At 42.7% G+C, this 17,631-nt stretch overlaps 2 protein-coding genes across 14 annotated transcripts in view; both read right to left on the bottom strand.

Annotated features, from left to right (window-relative positions):
- Window positions 1–14,385, bottom strand: part of LOC135967731 (leucine-rich repeat-containing protein 37A3-like) — a 99,058-nt gene extending 84,673 nt beyond the window's left edge. The window contains exon 1 of the mRNA XM_074020038.1: window positions 14,319–14,385. Coding sequence (XP_073876139.1) covers window positions 14,319–14,341 — 23 coding nt within the window. The 5' untranslated portion in view covers window positions 14,342–14,385. The remainder of the gene's footprint in view (window positions 1–14,318) is intronic.
- LOC102139567 (leucine-rich repeat-containing protein 37A) overlaps window positions 1–17,631 on the bottom strand; it is an 82,516-nt gene that overhangs the window by 7,788 nt on the left and 57,097 nt on the right. For 10 of the 13 annotated variants that reach the window (XR_012425987.1, XR_012425988.1, XM_074020032.1 and 7 more), the window contains 6 exons: window positions 14,962–15,033; window positions 14,319–14,393; window positions 9,003–9,118; window positions 5,254–7,070; window positions 4,565–4,669; window positions 1,083–1,132 (listed from right to left, as the gene is read on the bottom strand). Coding sequence is in view for 10 of the 13 variants with exons in the window: in XM_074020032.1 (XP_073876133.1) it covers window positions 1,083–1,132; window positions 4,565–4,669; window positions 5,254–7,070; window positions 9,003–9,118; window positions 14,319–14,393; window positions 14,962–15,033 (2,235 nt within the window). In the remaining 3 variants the exon portion in view is untranslated. Of the gene's footprint in view, window positions 1–1,082; window positions 1,133–4,564; window positions 4,670–5,253; window positions 7,071–9,002; window positions 9,119–12,639; window positions 12,811–14,318; window positions 14,394–14,961; window positions 15,034–17,631 lie in introns of all 13 variants that reach the window. The other 3 variants (XR_010581924.2, XM_065531792.2, XM_074020026.1) reach the window with 1 other exon arrangement.

Raw genomic sequence — 17,631 nt, 5'->3', positions numbered from 1 at the left:
TTTTCTTTCTCAGTTTTCCTGTCATAATATGACGAAATACTGTCTAAGGTCTCTCGTAGTTAAAATTCCTTTTTTTTGTTTTTTTGCTTGAGACAGTTTTGCTCTTGTTCCCCAGGCTGGGTGCAATGGTGCGATCTTGGCTCACTGCAACCTCCGCCTCCTGGGTTCAAGCAATTCTCCTGCCTAAGCCTCCTGAGTAGCTGGGATTACAGGTCTGCGCCACCACACCCAGCTAATTTGTATTTTCAGTGGAGATTAGTAGAGATGGGGTTTCACCATGTTGATGAGGCTGGTCTCGAACTCCTAACCTCAAGTGATCCACCTCGGCCTCCCAAACTGCTGGGATTACAGGTGTGAGCCATCCTGCCTGGCCTTTCTAGTTAAAATTCTGTGAGGTTTGCATAAAAGGAATAGAGTGGGGCCCAAAAATCAGTAAGATGAGAAAATAGTGTTTCCTCACTTCTAGGATCCAGGCAAAAAAAAAAAAAGAAATAAAAAAGAGAAAGTAGTGTTTCCTGCCACTTTCGAGGAAGGACTCACATATTCTACCTTCCATCAGCTTTGAAGGAGACGAGTGCCCTCACTCCCACACCCGGTGGCCTTCCTTACCCCTTCCCCAGAGCCTCCAAGAAGACCCTGGCCTGGCCTGATGCCCACCGTCAGCAGGAACAGGCACCAAAACCTTTCCCCTTCCTGTCCCTCCCCACAGGGCTGGGGACAACAGATGTGTCCTTGTTAGTTCCATCCAGCTCAGCTTTTGGCTGGGGAGCTAATTTCACTGGAGCCAGGCTAAGCATGAGGGTAACTAAGTATTTGTCCTGTCTTGGGCAGTTTCCTCACTGAAAAATGAGGGCAGAGTTCTAAGCTCTCCTCTAATTCTAAAATTCTAATTAAAACGTCGTGAGACTAGTGACGGCGCATGCCTGTAATCCCAGCTACTCGGGAGGCTGAGGCAGGAGAATCGCTTGAACCTGGGAAGTGGAGGTTGTGGTGAGCTGAGATTGCACCACTGCACTCCAGCCTGGCAACAAGAGGGAAACTCTGTCTCAAAAGAAAAAAAAAATCACCTAACTAATATTTACCTTGAGACTCCTTCTTCATCTTCTTGTGATGACTTTCGGTGAGAATAAATCTGTTTTGGAAGAAAACGCAATAAAGATTATCTATCACAACAACCATCATCTCCAAATCTGTATTCATTCCTTTTATTCATTTTAAGTCTCATCTGCCTGAGGAGATAACTTGTTTGAAGACAGGAATCGTATGCTGTTTAACAGAGCTTTGATTCTTCCACAGTTCAGTCATCCTTGCTATCTTGCGGTGGACTGGTTCTAGGATACCGCCGCCACACCATACCAGAATCTGTGCATGCTCAATCCCTTATAATGGTGCAGTATTTGCATGTAACCAACACACATCCCCACATATACTTTATTTACTTAGCAACAGGATTGCCCTCTGTTGCTCAGGCTGGAGTGCAGTGTCACAACCGCAGCTCACTGCAGCCTCAATCTCCTAGGCTCCAGTGATCCGCACACCTCAGCCACTTGAGTAGCTGGGACTACAGATGCATACCACCACACCTGGTTTTTTTTTTATTTATTTTTTATTTTTAATAAAGACAAGGTCTCACTATGCTTCCCAGGTTGGCCTCCCAAAGTGTTGGGATTACAAGTGTGATCCACCATGCCTTGCCCCACGTACTTTAAGTCATCACTAATAAAATGTATAGATACTGTACAGTGGTGACAGTTGTTATATTGTAGTTTCTATTTGTATTTGTTTTTGTTTTTTTTCTTCTTCAAATATTCAGCCTCATCTAGTTGAATCTGAAGACTGTGGACCTGCTGATGAAGACAGCTGACTGTATCTAACTTAGGGTCTTGCATTCAGCTGACACTTAATACATTTTATTGACTGTTTTAGATAACATTCAACAGATAATTCCTAATAAAAACTCTTAAAAGTAGGAGAAAAAGGAAACCTGAGTCCTTTCTCTCTCTGAAGTGGCAGGAAAACTAGCCTGGGCAACACAGCAAGACCTTGTCTCTACAGACACATTTTTTAAATTAGCTGCCTGACTGTAGTCCCAGCCACTCAGAGGACAAGGATTCCTTAAGTCCTGGAGTTTGAGGTTACAGTGAGCTGGATCCCACCACCGCTTTCCACCCTGGGTGACAACAAGGTCCTGAGAAGGAAAAAAAGAAAAAAAAAAGGAAAAGAAAAAGGAAAGGGGAAAGGAAGGAGAGAGTAGAAGCATTGGAAAGGAAGAGACAACACTATCATAATTATTTGCATATTAAATGATAAATATTAGCCAAAGAAGCCTAAGAGAATGAACTAAGATTTTACTGGAAGTAGTGAGAATTCAGTACAGTGGCTAAATACAAAATCAAGAGAGCAGCACACAAACCTCAAACACTTTTCCCATATACCACCAATAACTAATTAGAAAATGGAAGAAAGATCCCACTTACAATGGCAATACAAATGTCTGAAGTATTTAGGAACAAAAACACAAAAGATGTGTAAGATCTGTATATGGAAACACTAAAGCTCTTCTGAAAGACATTAACAAGAAATGAATACAAGACATGAGATAGCATGTTCCTAGAATGTCGTACAGTTGTCAATTCTCAAATTAATCTACAAATTTAATGTAATCCTATTCAAATCCCAAGATAGTTTTTGGTGGCAGCTGTTTGTGAGACAGGGTCTCGCTGTTGCCCAGGCTAGAGTGCAGTGGTATGACCACAGATCACTGCATCCTCAACCTCCCAGGCTCAAGCAATCCTCCCACTTCAGCCTCTGAAGTCTCTCATGTGGTGTCCAAGAAATGGTGACAAATCTCACAAAGGGACTAGGCTCAGGAGGGCTGGAATATTCAGGGAAGGTGTCAAGAAAATGAACCTGAGTTGGCTTTTGAGAGATTCATAGGATTCCCACAGGCAGAGTGAAATAAGGGCATTTTAGATGGACAAACGCACAAAAGCAGAAATGCGGATGGTGTCACTGGGGTATGGTGAGGGGCTGCTCTGGCTGGAATGGAGGGCTGCCACAATAATGGAAATGGTAAATGAGGCAAGTAAGGTTGGATTGGTAGCATAGTGTCAAGGTTGCCAGTTTATTAAATCACTTCCAATATGCTAGCACTGGCCTGTTGGGAAAAGTAATACATCACGTAATCGAACAAAAGGCAAACAGAGGCAAGCTCCAGGAATGGGCACTGTGAACAGGACTCGCCCCAGAGTAGCCAGATGTAGGCTTTAGATACGTTGATGCAGGTTGAGCATCTCTGATCCAAGGGGGAATGTCTCACATGGTCTCCAAGAAATGGTGACACATCTCACAGAGGGCCTAGGCTCAGGAGGGCTCGAGTATGAGACATTCCCCCTCCCCTGTGAACTTAAAAATGTGGCCAACAATTTTTTTAAAAGATGGCTACCCTGTAGTGCTTTAACTGGACCTATTTAGACAACACGTTACACACTGGAAAAGGATGATACTGTGTGAACCTAATAAGTCTACAAGACAATACTTCTCTCTTTTGGCTGTCTCCTTCCTCTCCAGGGTGATGACAACTCCGTGAGGATGGAGATTATACGTCTCTCATCATTTCAGCAACAAGGAAATAAATTAGTGGCAGAGTAAGGGTGACTTGGTGAGACATCGTTTTGGGTGGGAGAAATTTTGCTATTATACCAACTTCTTTTTTTTTTTTGAGACGGAGTCTTGCTCTGTCGCCCAGGCTGGAGTGCAGTGGCACGATCTCAGCTCACTGCAAGCTCCGCCTCCCGGGTCTACGCCATTCTCCTGCCTCAGCTTCCTGCCTAGCTGGGACTACAGGCGCCCACCACCTCGCCCGGCTAGTTTTTTGTATTTTTTTGATAGAGACGGGGTTTCACCCTGTTAGCCAGGCTGGTCTCGATCTTCTGACCTCATCCGCCCGTCTCGGCCTCCCAAAGTGCTGGGATTACAGGCTTGAGCCACCGCGCCAGGCCATACGAACTTCTTAAAATAGTCTAGTGGGATTAACTTGGTTTCAATTCACAGAGATCTCCTGGAAGCGAGGATCCTTTAAAATCCTGGAATATACACTACAGTAAAAGAACAAAGCAGGCCGGGCGTGGTGGATCACGCCTGTAATCCCAACACTTTGGGAGGCCGAGGCGGGCGGATCACGAGGTCAGGAGATCGACACCATCCGGGCTAACACGGTGAAACCCCGTCTCTACTAAAAATGCAAAAAAAAATTAGCCGGGCGAGGTGGCGGGCACCTGTAGTCCCAGCTACTCGGGAGGCTGAGGCAGGAGAATGGCATGAACCCGGGAGGCGGAGCTTGCAGTGAGCCGAGATCGCGCCACTGCACTCCAGCCTGGGCAACTGAGCGAGACTCCGTCTCAAAAAAAAAAAAAAGAACAAAGCGTACCTCAGCCTTAACTGACTGAAGAGAATGTCAAGTAGCAGCAGGTGGGAAAGTGGCTTTGGTTTTGAGTTTGTGGGCTCTGAATCCACACAAAGACAAGACTGCATTCTGAAAACCTGAATTAATTGTTGTCCTCACCTCAATGAGGCAGAAAATTATAATCAAAGTCGTGAGTATTTCGGTCACAAATAATGCCAAGATGAGTTTGTTGTTATAGCCATATCCTGGAACTTCTTTTGTGAGCTAAAAAAAAAAAAAGAAAACAATTAAAAAACAAAAAACAAAACAAAACAGAATGAGAGCTAACTATTCAAAACCCCAGTATTCCAGGTGAGTAGCTTAGTTTCTTTTTTTATTTTTTTGAGAGTCTCACTCTGTCACCTAGTCTGGAGTACAGTGGTGCGAACACAGTTCACTAGACTCGACCTCCCTGGGCTCAGGTGATCCTCCCACCTCAACCTCCCGAGTAGCTGGGACTACAGGCACTTGTCATCACCCCAGCTAATTTTTTAATTTTTGTGGAGACAGGGTTTCACTGTGTTGGCCAACCTGGTCTCAAACTCCTGACCTCAAGTGATCCACCCACCTTGGCCTCCCAAAGTGCTGGGATTACAGGCGTGAGCCACCCCACCTCACCTACAATTCATCTTGTGCACTAATCTATTTCACCCTCTACATGAGCAAAGTAGGAGATCACCGTCATGGCCGAAGTTACATGACCAGGACAAGCTATGGCCTGGGAGTCCCAGGTTCTCCTGTGTGGGCACTTTACTGGCATACACTAAATGATGGCAAATCTGGGTCTCATGTTTCTGTGTGGTCCTCACCTCACTCAACCTCTGCTCTTTCTGCTCATTCTGGGCTTCCGTGCTCTCATTGATATAGTTCTCAGTTTTCCACTGTTCCGTATCCCATTCTGCCTTGGATGCCTTTACATCCTGCTGCTCACTGAGAAGCTTCATCAGGAGGCCTGTCCTGGAGATGAGCTTGGCACAGGTCACTTGCACACGGGTGTCAGAGCAGTCCATTTTCAGGGTCCGGATAACATGAGAAATGAGTTTTCTCACATTGTTGTTGGGGATGAGGGAACGTAGCTGCTCGGTTAGCTGATATTCAAACTGATCACCTGGAGACGAGAGCAACGGGTAATTGAAGCTTTCGGGCTCGGGGGACAGGTCAGTGCCCATGTTGTTGTATTCCCATTGTGTCTGATTAGTTCGTTTAACAGCTGGCCCTAAGTTGAACGCAGTCCCAGCGGAATCTGCCTCAGGAGGAGGATTGTAGGTTGTGTTTTCAGAGATGGTGCCTTCCGGCATAGTAGTGTTTTCCATAGAAATGTTTTCTTCAAAGGCATTTCTTGCAGTTGTGTCTTTTACATTAGTGTTTTCTGTAAAACGTTCTGAAGGAGCAAATCCTTCCAGAAAAGGATTTTCCTGAGGACTTGGGTCTCCTAATGATGAAAAAGCCCCGTGTGAAGGGGAATTTATGAGGCTCTTCGCTGCAGAGAATGGCGGCCTGTTTGCGAGCATCAGTCCATCGAGGTAACTTTTCTTTCTGAACTTTTGACTCTTTTTGGCCTTGAGTGTTCTGTGGGCCACGCGGGAGCGAGTTTTATGATAGCGGTATTTTTTTCGGGAATGTACGATTGGTTTAGCAGCCTTCGTATTCTTAACTCTAGCCTTTGCGTTTTCTAAAATGAAAATGGCGTGGGTTAAGTCTTTCGATCTGTCTCTGACCTCAGGTAGGGCTTTTGCAGGGGTGGAGGCAGAAGGCTCGCCCATGGAGAAGGGATTCAGCACAGAAGACACTGCTGCGTTAAGCTCTTGGGTGAACGAAGGCTTGGTGTAGACGGTGTTTCCCACTAACTTCTCACGCCCCTGCTCTGTGTGAGGCTGTTCCAGCTCCCTTGAGACCGGGCTCCCGAGCCTTTTTTCTTGGGCAGCGCTCTCCACAAATGCCTGCGCACCCTCTTCCCTCCTGGTGCTCTGCTTTCCCACCTCTTTGAAGTGCCTTTTCTGGATGCTCCTTGGGCCCGTGAGGACTCTGTTCACTCTCTGCAGGTTGTTGCCTACACTTTGAATCTTTGCCAGGCTGTTTTCCTGTGGTTGGACAGTTTCTAATTTCTTTTCAAATATTTGGCGTTTAAATTTGTTACCTAGAAGGCTGGACTGCATAAGCATGGCAGTTTTTTCTTCCCTTTTAACTTCATTGATTTTTTCCTGTATTTCTGCATCTAACATATTTTCCAGTAAGTACAGCTTTCTCAATTTATTTTCATAAATTTCGTAAGTTGAGTTGTCCGATGCAGGTTGAAGAAAGGGGCTCTTTATATTGTTTTTCAAAATACCCAGGGGCCTATCTCCATCTTGCACATTTGAAGAAAGCTGTTTAATGAACGGTAACAACATTGATTTCACATCTAGATTCACCGCTGAGAAATAAGGCAAGATGTAACTTAGTGCACTGATAACTTCATTCTCGTCATTGGTGTCTAGCTGCTCACTCCCAAAGCCGGAGAAGTTGATGCCACTCCTGTCTGAGGGCACCTCCGGCTCAATAGTCAGCTCAGTGCTCGTGTGCTTCCACCGGGCTTGTAACACCTTCATGAACGCTCCTTCTGGATTCCCTACAGACAGTTCTTCAGCTGTGAAAAAAGAAGAGACTGTTTTGATCATGAAAGATGATGGGACGGCATGCATCAGTCCACAGCTGTATGTCCCCAGTCACACGGAGTAGGAGTCAGCAAACATTCGAGTGCCATTCAGAGAGGAGAAACACACACCCAATCCTAAACCTATGAAATGGCAACAACAAAAGGAGAAAAGACATCTTTTGAAAACATGGCCACCTACTTGGAACATTCCATAGTGTGACACAGAGTAAGTCTGCTTAGGATTATTCCGTTGATCCCCAGGGGCCAGTTGCCCTGTGCTCAGTCAAAGCCCAAGGTGGAAGACAAGTGCTTCCCTGATGAGTTGGCCTCTCTGCAGACTGCTCCGTACCCTGTGCTGTCCTGCCTCACATGCAGAGAGAGTACAAGGCTCCCTCTCTCCTCGTGCTCAGTGTGCCTGTGTTCTTGCTACCATCACAGCTGAATGCAGTGAAAGGCGGTCCTCTGAGAGGAGCAGGGTGGAGATGCTAAAGCGGAGGATCCCTCCCATTGCTGATAGATCCTCATCTGGCACGTGCTCCACTCACCCACCCCATTCTCTGCTCCCACATATCGCAGCCCCATCACAGAAGACGCGGCATGGAAAAAACACTGTGTCCACCCTAGTTCTTAAATTTGGACACGGATTCAGGGGGTAGGTTAAGAGTTTTTTTAATTTGCCAGATTATATGCCTATGTTGTTGAATGTACAATGAATCTATGGTATGACAGCAGTTTCTGGATAAACATTACTTGAGGTCCTATAATGCAGAAGGGAAAAAGAAACTGTTATCAGATGCCTACTTGATTTCATTTCATCTCTAATATTCTGGATGGGGAACCATCCAAAGCTTCTGACTGCATGAAGGTCAAGTGTGCCCGTGTGCAGCTGGCTTTCTTTTCCAGAATTAAAAGTATTTTGGGTGGTGACGGTCAGAGGAAGACGATTGTGAGAAAGGAGAAACGGGCTTGAGGAGAACCCAGAATTGGGGGGAGAACCCAGAATTGGGGACAGAAGACCTGGCACTAGGCTACAGCACTCAGCACCTCTGATCTTGTTTTTCCTCAGCTGTAAAAGGAGATTACCAATGCTTTTCTGCCCATCTCTTCAGGAGAAGGGAATAATATAATTGTTTAAAAAAAAAAAAGTTTTGAAAAATAAGCAACACTGACTTTATGTAGCCAAGCGTTATTAATCATCCACCTCACATCACTGGTAGATACCTATATTCAAGCTATCTGGACATGAAAGCAGTCACATTTTAGAAGTCATGAAGTTGGTGCTAATAAACCTAATCTACAGAAACACTCCTGAAAGCACTTGCGCATTTGTTCTGTGAATGGAAAGGTTTGAGATTCAGAGCAAGTTCAGCGTTGGATGGTCTAAGCATGGAAAAGCCCTCCATTCCATTAGAAGAGCTAGGCAGCAATTTCTGGTTATGGAACCAGAAACTCTCAGGCTTCAAATAAAACAGCATCACTTGTACTCTTATGAAATTGTAAAAACAAAAAACCAAAACCGGATCTACATCTGTCCTACAAGGCCGAGAGTACTCGAGACCTCATGGATATAAAACCAGCTTACAAACTACATTGCACTGTATGAAGAAATTATCACTGGGGGCAAAGCACCAAGCAGACAGCACAGTACACAGTGTGTGGATGTTACTGTTACTCCCTAGTCTTCCCATTCCTTTGTTTTGGTCCTTTGTGCATATGGAACAGTTCTGTTATTAAATTTTGTAATAATAACTGAGAACCTGACTCTCAGCAAGGGAATAGTTCAGAAATTGAGGGAGTTTAACTCTGAATGAGTAAATAAAAAAGCAATAATATCATAAAATTTTATCATCATTAAACATAAAAAGTTTAAAAACAAATACTTAAAATAATGTAACAATTGATCACCAGGCAATTTGGACTCACAACAACGTATGGTGTTTGTCAGACATGCACTGTTGCAATGCAGCTTGACTGTCTTGACAGCCTCAATGCTGTTTTTAAATTGGCAGAGGCAGCAGGCCATATGGCTAGGTAAGATCCTATAGATGAAAACAGAGAACAAAAAATTAGTGGTAAAGCAGTTACTTGAGTAGGTAGAGGAGGCAGGCCAACACTACCACAGGGGTGGGCAAAAAGGTGTTACTGAAGCCTATGGACTGGACAGTTGGGTAGGAACCAGAAGGCCAATAGGAAGGAGGGCAAAGGTGCCCAGCCGAACAGTAACCATGGCAGTGAGTATAGTATGCCTAGAATAAAGGTGGTTGGGATTAGAATTGGGTGACACTGATCAGCAGTTTAATTCAGAAGTATCTCTTCCCAACTCAAAAGTCTCACTTTGGGCTGAAAGTACACAGGAAGAAGGTAGACTTCTAAGAAGAGTCTGAGTAAGTCCCCAACTTCTGGAGGCCCTTTCTCAATTCCTGTTGGGAGTGGGAAATACTAGAAATTACTCTGGGCATTAAAAATAGCTTAGTTTAACCTGGATTGTGGGGTTAAAAAATAACAGAGATAGCACTGGCCAAATCTGGACAATCTGACCATTCAAAAGAATAACAACATTAGAAAGTTACAACATCGTTAATATAAAGAAGAATCCATGAAGGGTGATATTCAAAAAGAAAAAGGGGGAGTTCTTCAATGAAATAATGCCAGCTAGTATATGTAGAAGGAATGACAGAATTTTACAAAGTGTCACTTTGCAACCACCAATCTAATAAAAATTCTTTCAGACAAGGATTATCCTTGATGCACATTTGGGTGAAAAGACATTTGAGAACAGGATCTTCACTGAACTCAAAGTACCAACCCACAGATTATTTATTACCAAGGGGGAAATGAGTATTATTTTTTTTTTTTAATGAGACAAGGTCTCACTCTTTTGCCCAGGCTAAAATACAGTGGCAAAATTATAACTCATTGAAACCTCAATCCCCCTTGACTTGGGCTCAAGTCATCCTCCAAATTCAGCCCCCTCAGTAGCTGGGAGTATAGGCTTGCACCACCATGCACAGCTAATTTTTTTTTTTTTTTTTTTTTTTGTAGTTTTAGTAGTGACAGGGTTTCACCATGTTGCTCAGGCTGGTGTAGAACTCCTGGACTCAAGCAATCCTCCCACCTTGGCCTTCCGCAGTGCTAGGATTACAAGTGTGAGCCACTGCAGCCAGCAAAATAATTACAATGGAGAGATCTGGAAGATCACCTTAATCAAGTGATCAAACTTAGTATTACAGGCCACCTGCGGTTACGAGGCAGGAAGGATACATATGCAGTATTTTTCCCAAAAATGCTGAACTTGAATCTCATCATGAGGAAACCGACAAATCCAGATAGTGGGACAATTTACAGGACAACGATCTTTGACTCTTAAAAAATGCCAATGTCATGAAAGATCAAAGAAAGTAGAGGAATGTTTTAGATGAAAGGAAACGAAGACATGACATGCAGTGCCTGATCTTCAATTGGATTCTGTACTATTCTTTCATCTTTCTGGCATGTTTGAATTTTCTTCAAAATGTAAATTTGGGAAGAAGAGATAACCAAGACAATTGATTAATTTATTGCTATGGCTTATTGGGGGCAGTTTCAGAGAGATAAAGACAATCCCTGTAACTGAAGTAAAAGGTTAATCTCAGGGAGTATAGCATGGTCATTAAGAATACAGATTTCACAGCCAGACTAGGCTTAAATCCCAGCTCCGCTAATAATGTGAATTTGGGCAAATTGCTTAATCTCTGTTCCTCGACCTTGTCATTATAATAGTACCTACCTCTAATGAGTTTTGAGGATTAAATGAATCAATACCTGAAAAATGCCTGGCACACAGTGAGTGCTCAATAGCAGTTAACTACTATAATTATTATGTTGCAGAGGTTGTGGGGGGCCTTTTCTGAGTCCTCCAAAAGGATGGCTTTATTAGGGCCACATTAAGACTGTGGAGACAGAAGAGTGTTTCATGGATACATGAAGTCTATGAGTTGGGGGTAAAATGTATATAGAGTTTTAGATTAAAAATGCATCCAATAAGTTGGCCTGACACATCTTTCAAACCTACAGAGGAATAATCACAAGGGACTGGTATTATTCCTTTGGGTCCAGTGGAAGCCTTTGATCTTCATGTGGAATGGACCCAGAACCGTACCCCAGCATTTTATTATACAGCAACCTTAACTCTGACACAAAGGTGTTTCTTTTGTTTGTTTTGAGGCCGGGTCTCGCTCTGTTACACAGGCTGAGTGCAGCGGTGCAATCTCGGCTCACTGCAGCCCCTGCCTCCTGTGCTCAAGTGATCCTCCCACCTCAGCCTCCTGAGTAGCTAGAACTACAGGTGTGTGCCACCACGCCTGGCTCATTTTTGTATATTTTGTAGAGATGGGGTTTCACCATGTAGTCCAGCCTGGTCTGGAACTCCTGAGCTCAAGCAACCCTCTCTCCTTGGCCTCCCAAAGTGCTGGGATTATAGGCACGAGCCCAAAGGTTTTGTGTTATTTTCCTGCCCCCAACTTTTTATTTTAAACATTTTGTTTTTTTCCTTTAAGCCTTAGGATGGCTGGGAAGCCTTTTTGAATGGTATAATGAACACCTGTATAACTTTCATCTAGAATCAACAGTTGCTAATACTTTGCCACATTTGTTTTCCATGTGTGTATCTCTATACATTTTCTGGACAAGCCATTTGAGAGTCAGTTCCAGACATAATGACCCTTCACCATTAAATACTTCAGTGTGCAGCCCCTAAGAACCAAGGCATTCTCCTACATAACCAGAATACTATTATCACCCAATGGAACTTAATATTATCATTGTCTACTATGTAGCCCATATACACATTTTCACAATGTCCCAGTCATAACATGGCTTAAACAAATTCAGAATCCAGTCAAACATCAGACATTGCACTTAGTGCATGATTCTTTAGTCTCCTTCAATCTAGAACTGTTCCCAGGAATGTTTTAAGTATATTGACAAACCTTTGAGACTGTAAATGACCTGAGGTATATGTTATCCTTACTTGAGAATAATTTTTCAATATGCATTAAAGATCATTACACATGAGCCAAGACTCAAATGCGCTGGCCTACTTACTTTGTATATCAATGTGTAAACTCCTGAAGACTTCCAATAATGAACTCCCATAAGGCAGTTAGTTCAATGTCTTTATGGCCTCAGTGACAAATGGTTACAGAGAATGAGAGCTTTTTTCCTATCCACTAATGGTCAAGAAAAAAGCAGACAGATCCTCACTGTCTTAGAGAACCAAGTGAGAAAGCTGGTCAATGAAGAGGACTTCATCCAGAGAGGAAGGGATCTAGCTGACAGGGAAGATGCTGCAAGAGGCTGAGGGAAGTGCGGCTAGAGCAGTAAAACAGATCTGACAGCCTGGAGAAGATAAGAAAGTGACCTGACAAAAATGAATGGAGCAGTGCTAAATGAAGGGCCCTTTCCATGCTAATCTTGCATACTGCCCTCAACCAGCCTTAGCACAAAAGAGTTTCTATTTAGCTTGCTATATGGTGGGGTGGTGGCACTATTTAAGTTGCAGTAAAATGTGTAACAAACTCACAATAGGGCCCTGCAGGCATACATATATATATACACACACACACATATCCTGCAAAGAAGGCCAGGCACGGTGCCCCATGCCTGTAATCTCAGCTCTCTGGGAGGGTGAGGCAGGAAGTTCACTTGATACCAGGAGTTCGAGACCAGCCTGGGCAACAATGAGACCTCGTTTCTACAGAAAAAAAATAAAAACAAAAATAAAATTGCAAAAAAGAAGATACCTCACATCATGTATGCAAATTAACTCAAAATGGATCATAGACCTAAATGGATACAATTTCTGGGAGAAGACATAGGAGAAATCTTTTCAACATTGGATTAGACAACAGTTTCTTAAAAGATTTCTTAGGTAAGAAACAAAAAATCACAAGCCATTTAAGAAAAAATTGGTAACTTAAAGCTGATCAAAATTAAAAACTTCTGCTCTTCAAAAAACATTTTTATTTTTTATTTTTTGAGACAGAGTCCCACTCTGTCGCCCAGGCTGGAGTGCAGTGGTGCAATCTCGGCTCATTGCAACCTCCACCTCCCAGGTTCAAGCACTTCTCGTGCCTCAGCCTCCAGAGTAGCTGGGATTACAGGCGTGGGCCACCACACCTGGCTAATTTGTGTATTTTTAGTAGAGATGGGGTTTCCACACAACTGGAACACTACTCAGCAATAAAAAGAAGTGAACAGCTAGCTGTCCCTCGGTGTCTGCAGGGGATTGGCTCCAGGACCCCCTGCAGATACCAAAGTCCATAGATGCTGAAGTCTTTTATATGAAATGACATAATGTTTGTATATAGCCTCAGGTATACTTTAAATACCTAATACAGGGTAAAGGATATGTAAATAATTATACTGTATTTTAACTTCTACTGTTTTTATTGTTGTTTTATGCATTTTATTTTTTCCAAATATTCTCCATTCATGGTTAGTTGAATCCATGAATGAGGAACCTGCAGATACAGAGGGCCAGCTGTAGTGATGGGTGCAACAACGTGGATGGTAGCAGAATCTCAAAACAAATTATGCTGAGCGAGGCCAGGCGAGTGGATCACATCTGTAATCCTACCACTTTGGGAGGCCGAGGTGGGCGGATCACTTGAGGTCAGGAGTTCGAAACCAGCCTGGCCAACATGGTGAAATCTCGTCTCTACAAAAAATACAAAAATTAGCCGGGCGTGGTGGCATGCGCCTGTAATCCCAGCTACTCGGGAGGCTGAGGCAGGAGAATCACTTGAACCTGGGAGGCGGAGGTTGCAGTGAGCCTAGGTCATGCAGCCTGGGTGACAGAGTGAGACTTTATGTCTCAAAAAAAAAAAAAAAAGTGAAGTGAAAGAAGCCAAACACAAGAGGCAACATGCTGTATGATTTCATTTATAAGACATTCTGGAAAAGGCAAAAGTATAGGAACAGAAATCAGATTAGTAGTTAATAGGGGCTGATGCTGGGAGGAGGGGATTGACTACAAAGGGACATGGAGGGCCTTTTTGAGGTGTCAGAAATGCTTTATATTGGGAATGTGGTGGTGGTTATGTAACTATACATTTGTCAAAACTCATCAAACTGTACCCTTAAAAAGGGTGAATGTTAGTATATGAAAATTACACCTCAATAAACCTGATATAAGAAAATAATAAAACAAATCTAAAGAACCAACTAAGTGAAAATAAATCTAAGAAGAGAATAACTTACAGTTTTTCCAGTTCAACAGTCATCGTGAGAATGTTCTTAAGTGTTGTAAGTGGAACTTGCGTTTTTCCCATGTCTCTGAAGAAGAAAGTCGAAACATTCATGATATGAACCCCAATAAAAAATTCTGTACTTAAAAAGATATTTCAAGGACATGTGATTACTTCAATTTTGGCTTCTCTATAAAACAAGCCAGCTCAAGAGTTTATTTGCTGTAGAATTCCGGGGAGCTCTTATTAGAGAAATTTAAGTTGATTTGCATCATCAAATTCATGATATTCAAGAGCAGAACTTACACCTTTTTTTTTAACCATTATCTTCTCATTTTCATATTGCATTTACCATCTTATTTACTCTTTTCTTCATTTTTACAATAATGAATACCTTTGCCCCTTTGCTTTCTTAGTTAAATAATATTCTTCCATGTGTCTACATGTTCCAAATCTATATAGGTTCTTCAACACTGTTCTCTTCCTCTGCTGGCTGTCTTGACCATTATACATCCTCTTTAATTTTTTTCTTTGTCAATAACCCAGTTAAAATTTAAATTATGAAATTTTAGCCTAAATACAAAATACTTAAGTTTGATGAAAAATTTAAAAAGCATAAATCATCTCATGACTCGTGAGAGTACTATAGTACTTACAGATATTTTAATGCTGGCAATTTAAAGAGATACGGATCTTCAACAGTTGTCAGAGGATTGCGATTGAGAATTCTGAAAAATGGAATGGAATTAACCTGAATTTTCAGTATATGAAACTGCAACTAAAATTTATATTCATTTTTTGGTACAGAACTTGTAGGTAAAAAAGAAAAAAATGTTTTCTGTTTTTACCTAATCAATCACCATTAGACTCTGTAAAGCACTATTCCTCTGGGAATTACCCAGGTCTCTAGAAGATAAAGTAGAGGAGAGAACAAGGGGAAGAACTACCAGGGAAAAAAAGTGGATAGCAAAGAAAAAATACGCCACAGAACTTTTCAGGTCAAAAACCCTACAAGTGACTATGTTGGTAGGAAGTGCTGACTGTGTAGCAAACACTATTTCTAGCGTCCTCCATAATTCAAGTTGCTCATCACAATTCAAGTTGTGTTTTTTGTTTTTTGTATTTTTTGGTTTGAGATGGAGTCTCACTCTTGTTGCCCAGGCTGGAGTGCAACGGCTCAATCTCGGCTCACTGCAACCTCCACCTGCCAGGTTCAACTGATTCTCCTGTCCTGCCTCAGCCTTCCAAGTAGCTGGGATTACAGGCACCCACCATCACGCCCAGTTAATTTTTGTATATTTAATAGAGACAGGGTTTCACCATGTTGGCCAGGCTGGTTCTGAACTCCTGACCTCAGGTGATCTACCTGCCTCAGCCTCCCAAACTGTTAGGATTACAGGCGTGAGCCACTGCAGCTAGCTGCTTGTCTTTTATCTTTATAAAGCTTTTAAAATTTATGATTTAATTTGCACAGTTAAAAAAAAATAGGACCAATTACTTTGCTTTATAGCCAAAGAAAAAGGAATAAATCTAAGAGGAGGAACTGGTCAAAACCATACTCTCACTTTCTTCTTGTATGACATCACAGCCTTTCTTACACTGCATGTAATCACCTGTCCACCTGTCAGTCTCCTGGACTAGGAGCTCCTTGAGGGTAGAGATCACATTTTTTTTTTCTTTTTGAGACGGAGTCTCACTGTGTCACCCAGGTTAGAGTGCAGTGGCACAATCTCGGCTCACTGCAGTCTCCGCCTCCCGGGTTCAAGCAATTCTCCTGCCTCAGCCTCCCGAGTAGCTGGGATTACAGGTGCCCGCCACCATGCCCTGTCTTCCCTGTGCCTGGCATGATGTCTGAAATGTATTAGGCATTTAACAAATGTTTATTGAATAAACAAACGGCATTTTGTTTATATGTCAATAAAATGAATAAATTGGTTTTGATGCAAATTTTTATTCCAAAATGTTGGAATCCATTTTCTTTTTAATCCTTTAAAGCGAACAAGAAAAAGAAAAGAAACATGAAGAAGTAAAAGAAAATCTGCTTTTAGGTTAACCAAAGAATCATCATTGTACTTCTGCAGAAATTATACAAATAATAATTATCATAGTGAGTATCTACTGGTTTGCAACGTATTTGTGATTAGAATTTCACCTTTAATCCTCACAATAACCTTATGTGGTAGATATTATTGCCCTATTTTATTTTTTTATTTTTTTATTATTGCCCTATTTTTAAATGAGGAAACTGGGGCACAGAGAGGTTATATACCTTGTCCTAGGCCACTAAGCTATTAAACAGTAAAGCTGTAATTTGAACTCGTGTTTAATCTGTATGAAGAAAAAGGGTTTAATTTAACCTTACTTTTTTTTTTTAATTTTTATTTTTGTTCATTCTTTTTCTTTTTCCTTCTTTCCTTCCCTACCCCTTCCTTCTTTCTATTTTATTCCCTTCCTTTCTCCTCTCCCCTCCCCTCCCTTCCCCTCCCCTTCCCTCCCCTCCCCTTCCCTCCCCACCCCAACAGGGTCTCGCTGCATTGACCAGGCTGGAGTGCAGTGGCATGATCTTTGCTCACTGCAACCTCTGCTTCCCAAGCTCAGGTAATCCTCCTTCCTCAGTCTCCCATGTAGCTGGACTATAGGCACGCACCACCACGCCTGGCTAATTTTTGTGTTTTTAGTAGAGATGGGAGTTTCATCATGTTGGCCAGGCTGGTCTTGAACTCCTGAGCTCAAGTGATCTGCCTGCCTTGGCCTCCCAAAGCCAGCCTTAATGTTGAGAAGACTAAATACAGAAATGCCTTTCAACCTTCTTCTACTCCTCTGGGAGGGCCTCTATGAGAATTACAATTTCTCATTAGCAGTTCACCGCCACGCTTGCCTAAAGTTCCAGCTGTTCAGGAGGCTGAGGCAGGAGAATTGCTTGAACCCAGGAGGCGGAGGTTGCAGTGAGCCGAGATCAAGCCACTGCACTCCAGCCTGGGTGATAGAGCAAAATACAGAGGATTACAGTTTCTCTTTTTATGTCTTTCCCCTAATCATTTCCCATGATTAAATAGTTAATTAGTCTATGGTCAATTAGACTTTTTTTTTAAGGGACACATTCTCAGTCACTGTGTTGGCCAGGCTGGAGAGCAGTGGCTATTCACAGGCACGATCCCACTAGTGATCAGCATGGGAGTTCCGACCTGCTCCATTCCCGAACGGGGCTGGTACACCCCTTTTTAGGCAACCCGGTGGTCTCCTGTTCCCGGGAGGTCACCATACTGATGCTGAACTTAGTGAGGACACTCAATCGGCATAGCACGCTACAGCCCAGAATTCCTGGA

This window comes from Macaca fascicularis, chromosome 16 (assembly GCF_037993035.2).
Source record: "Macaca fascicularis isolate 582-1 chromosome 16, T2T-MFA8v1.1".
NCBI lineage: Eukaryota > Metazoa > Chordata > Mammalia > Primates > Cercopithecidae > Macaca > Macaca fascicularis.
This window is presented reverse-complemented; position numbering and strand designations above follow the sequence as displayed.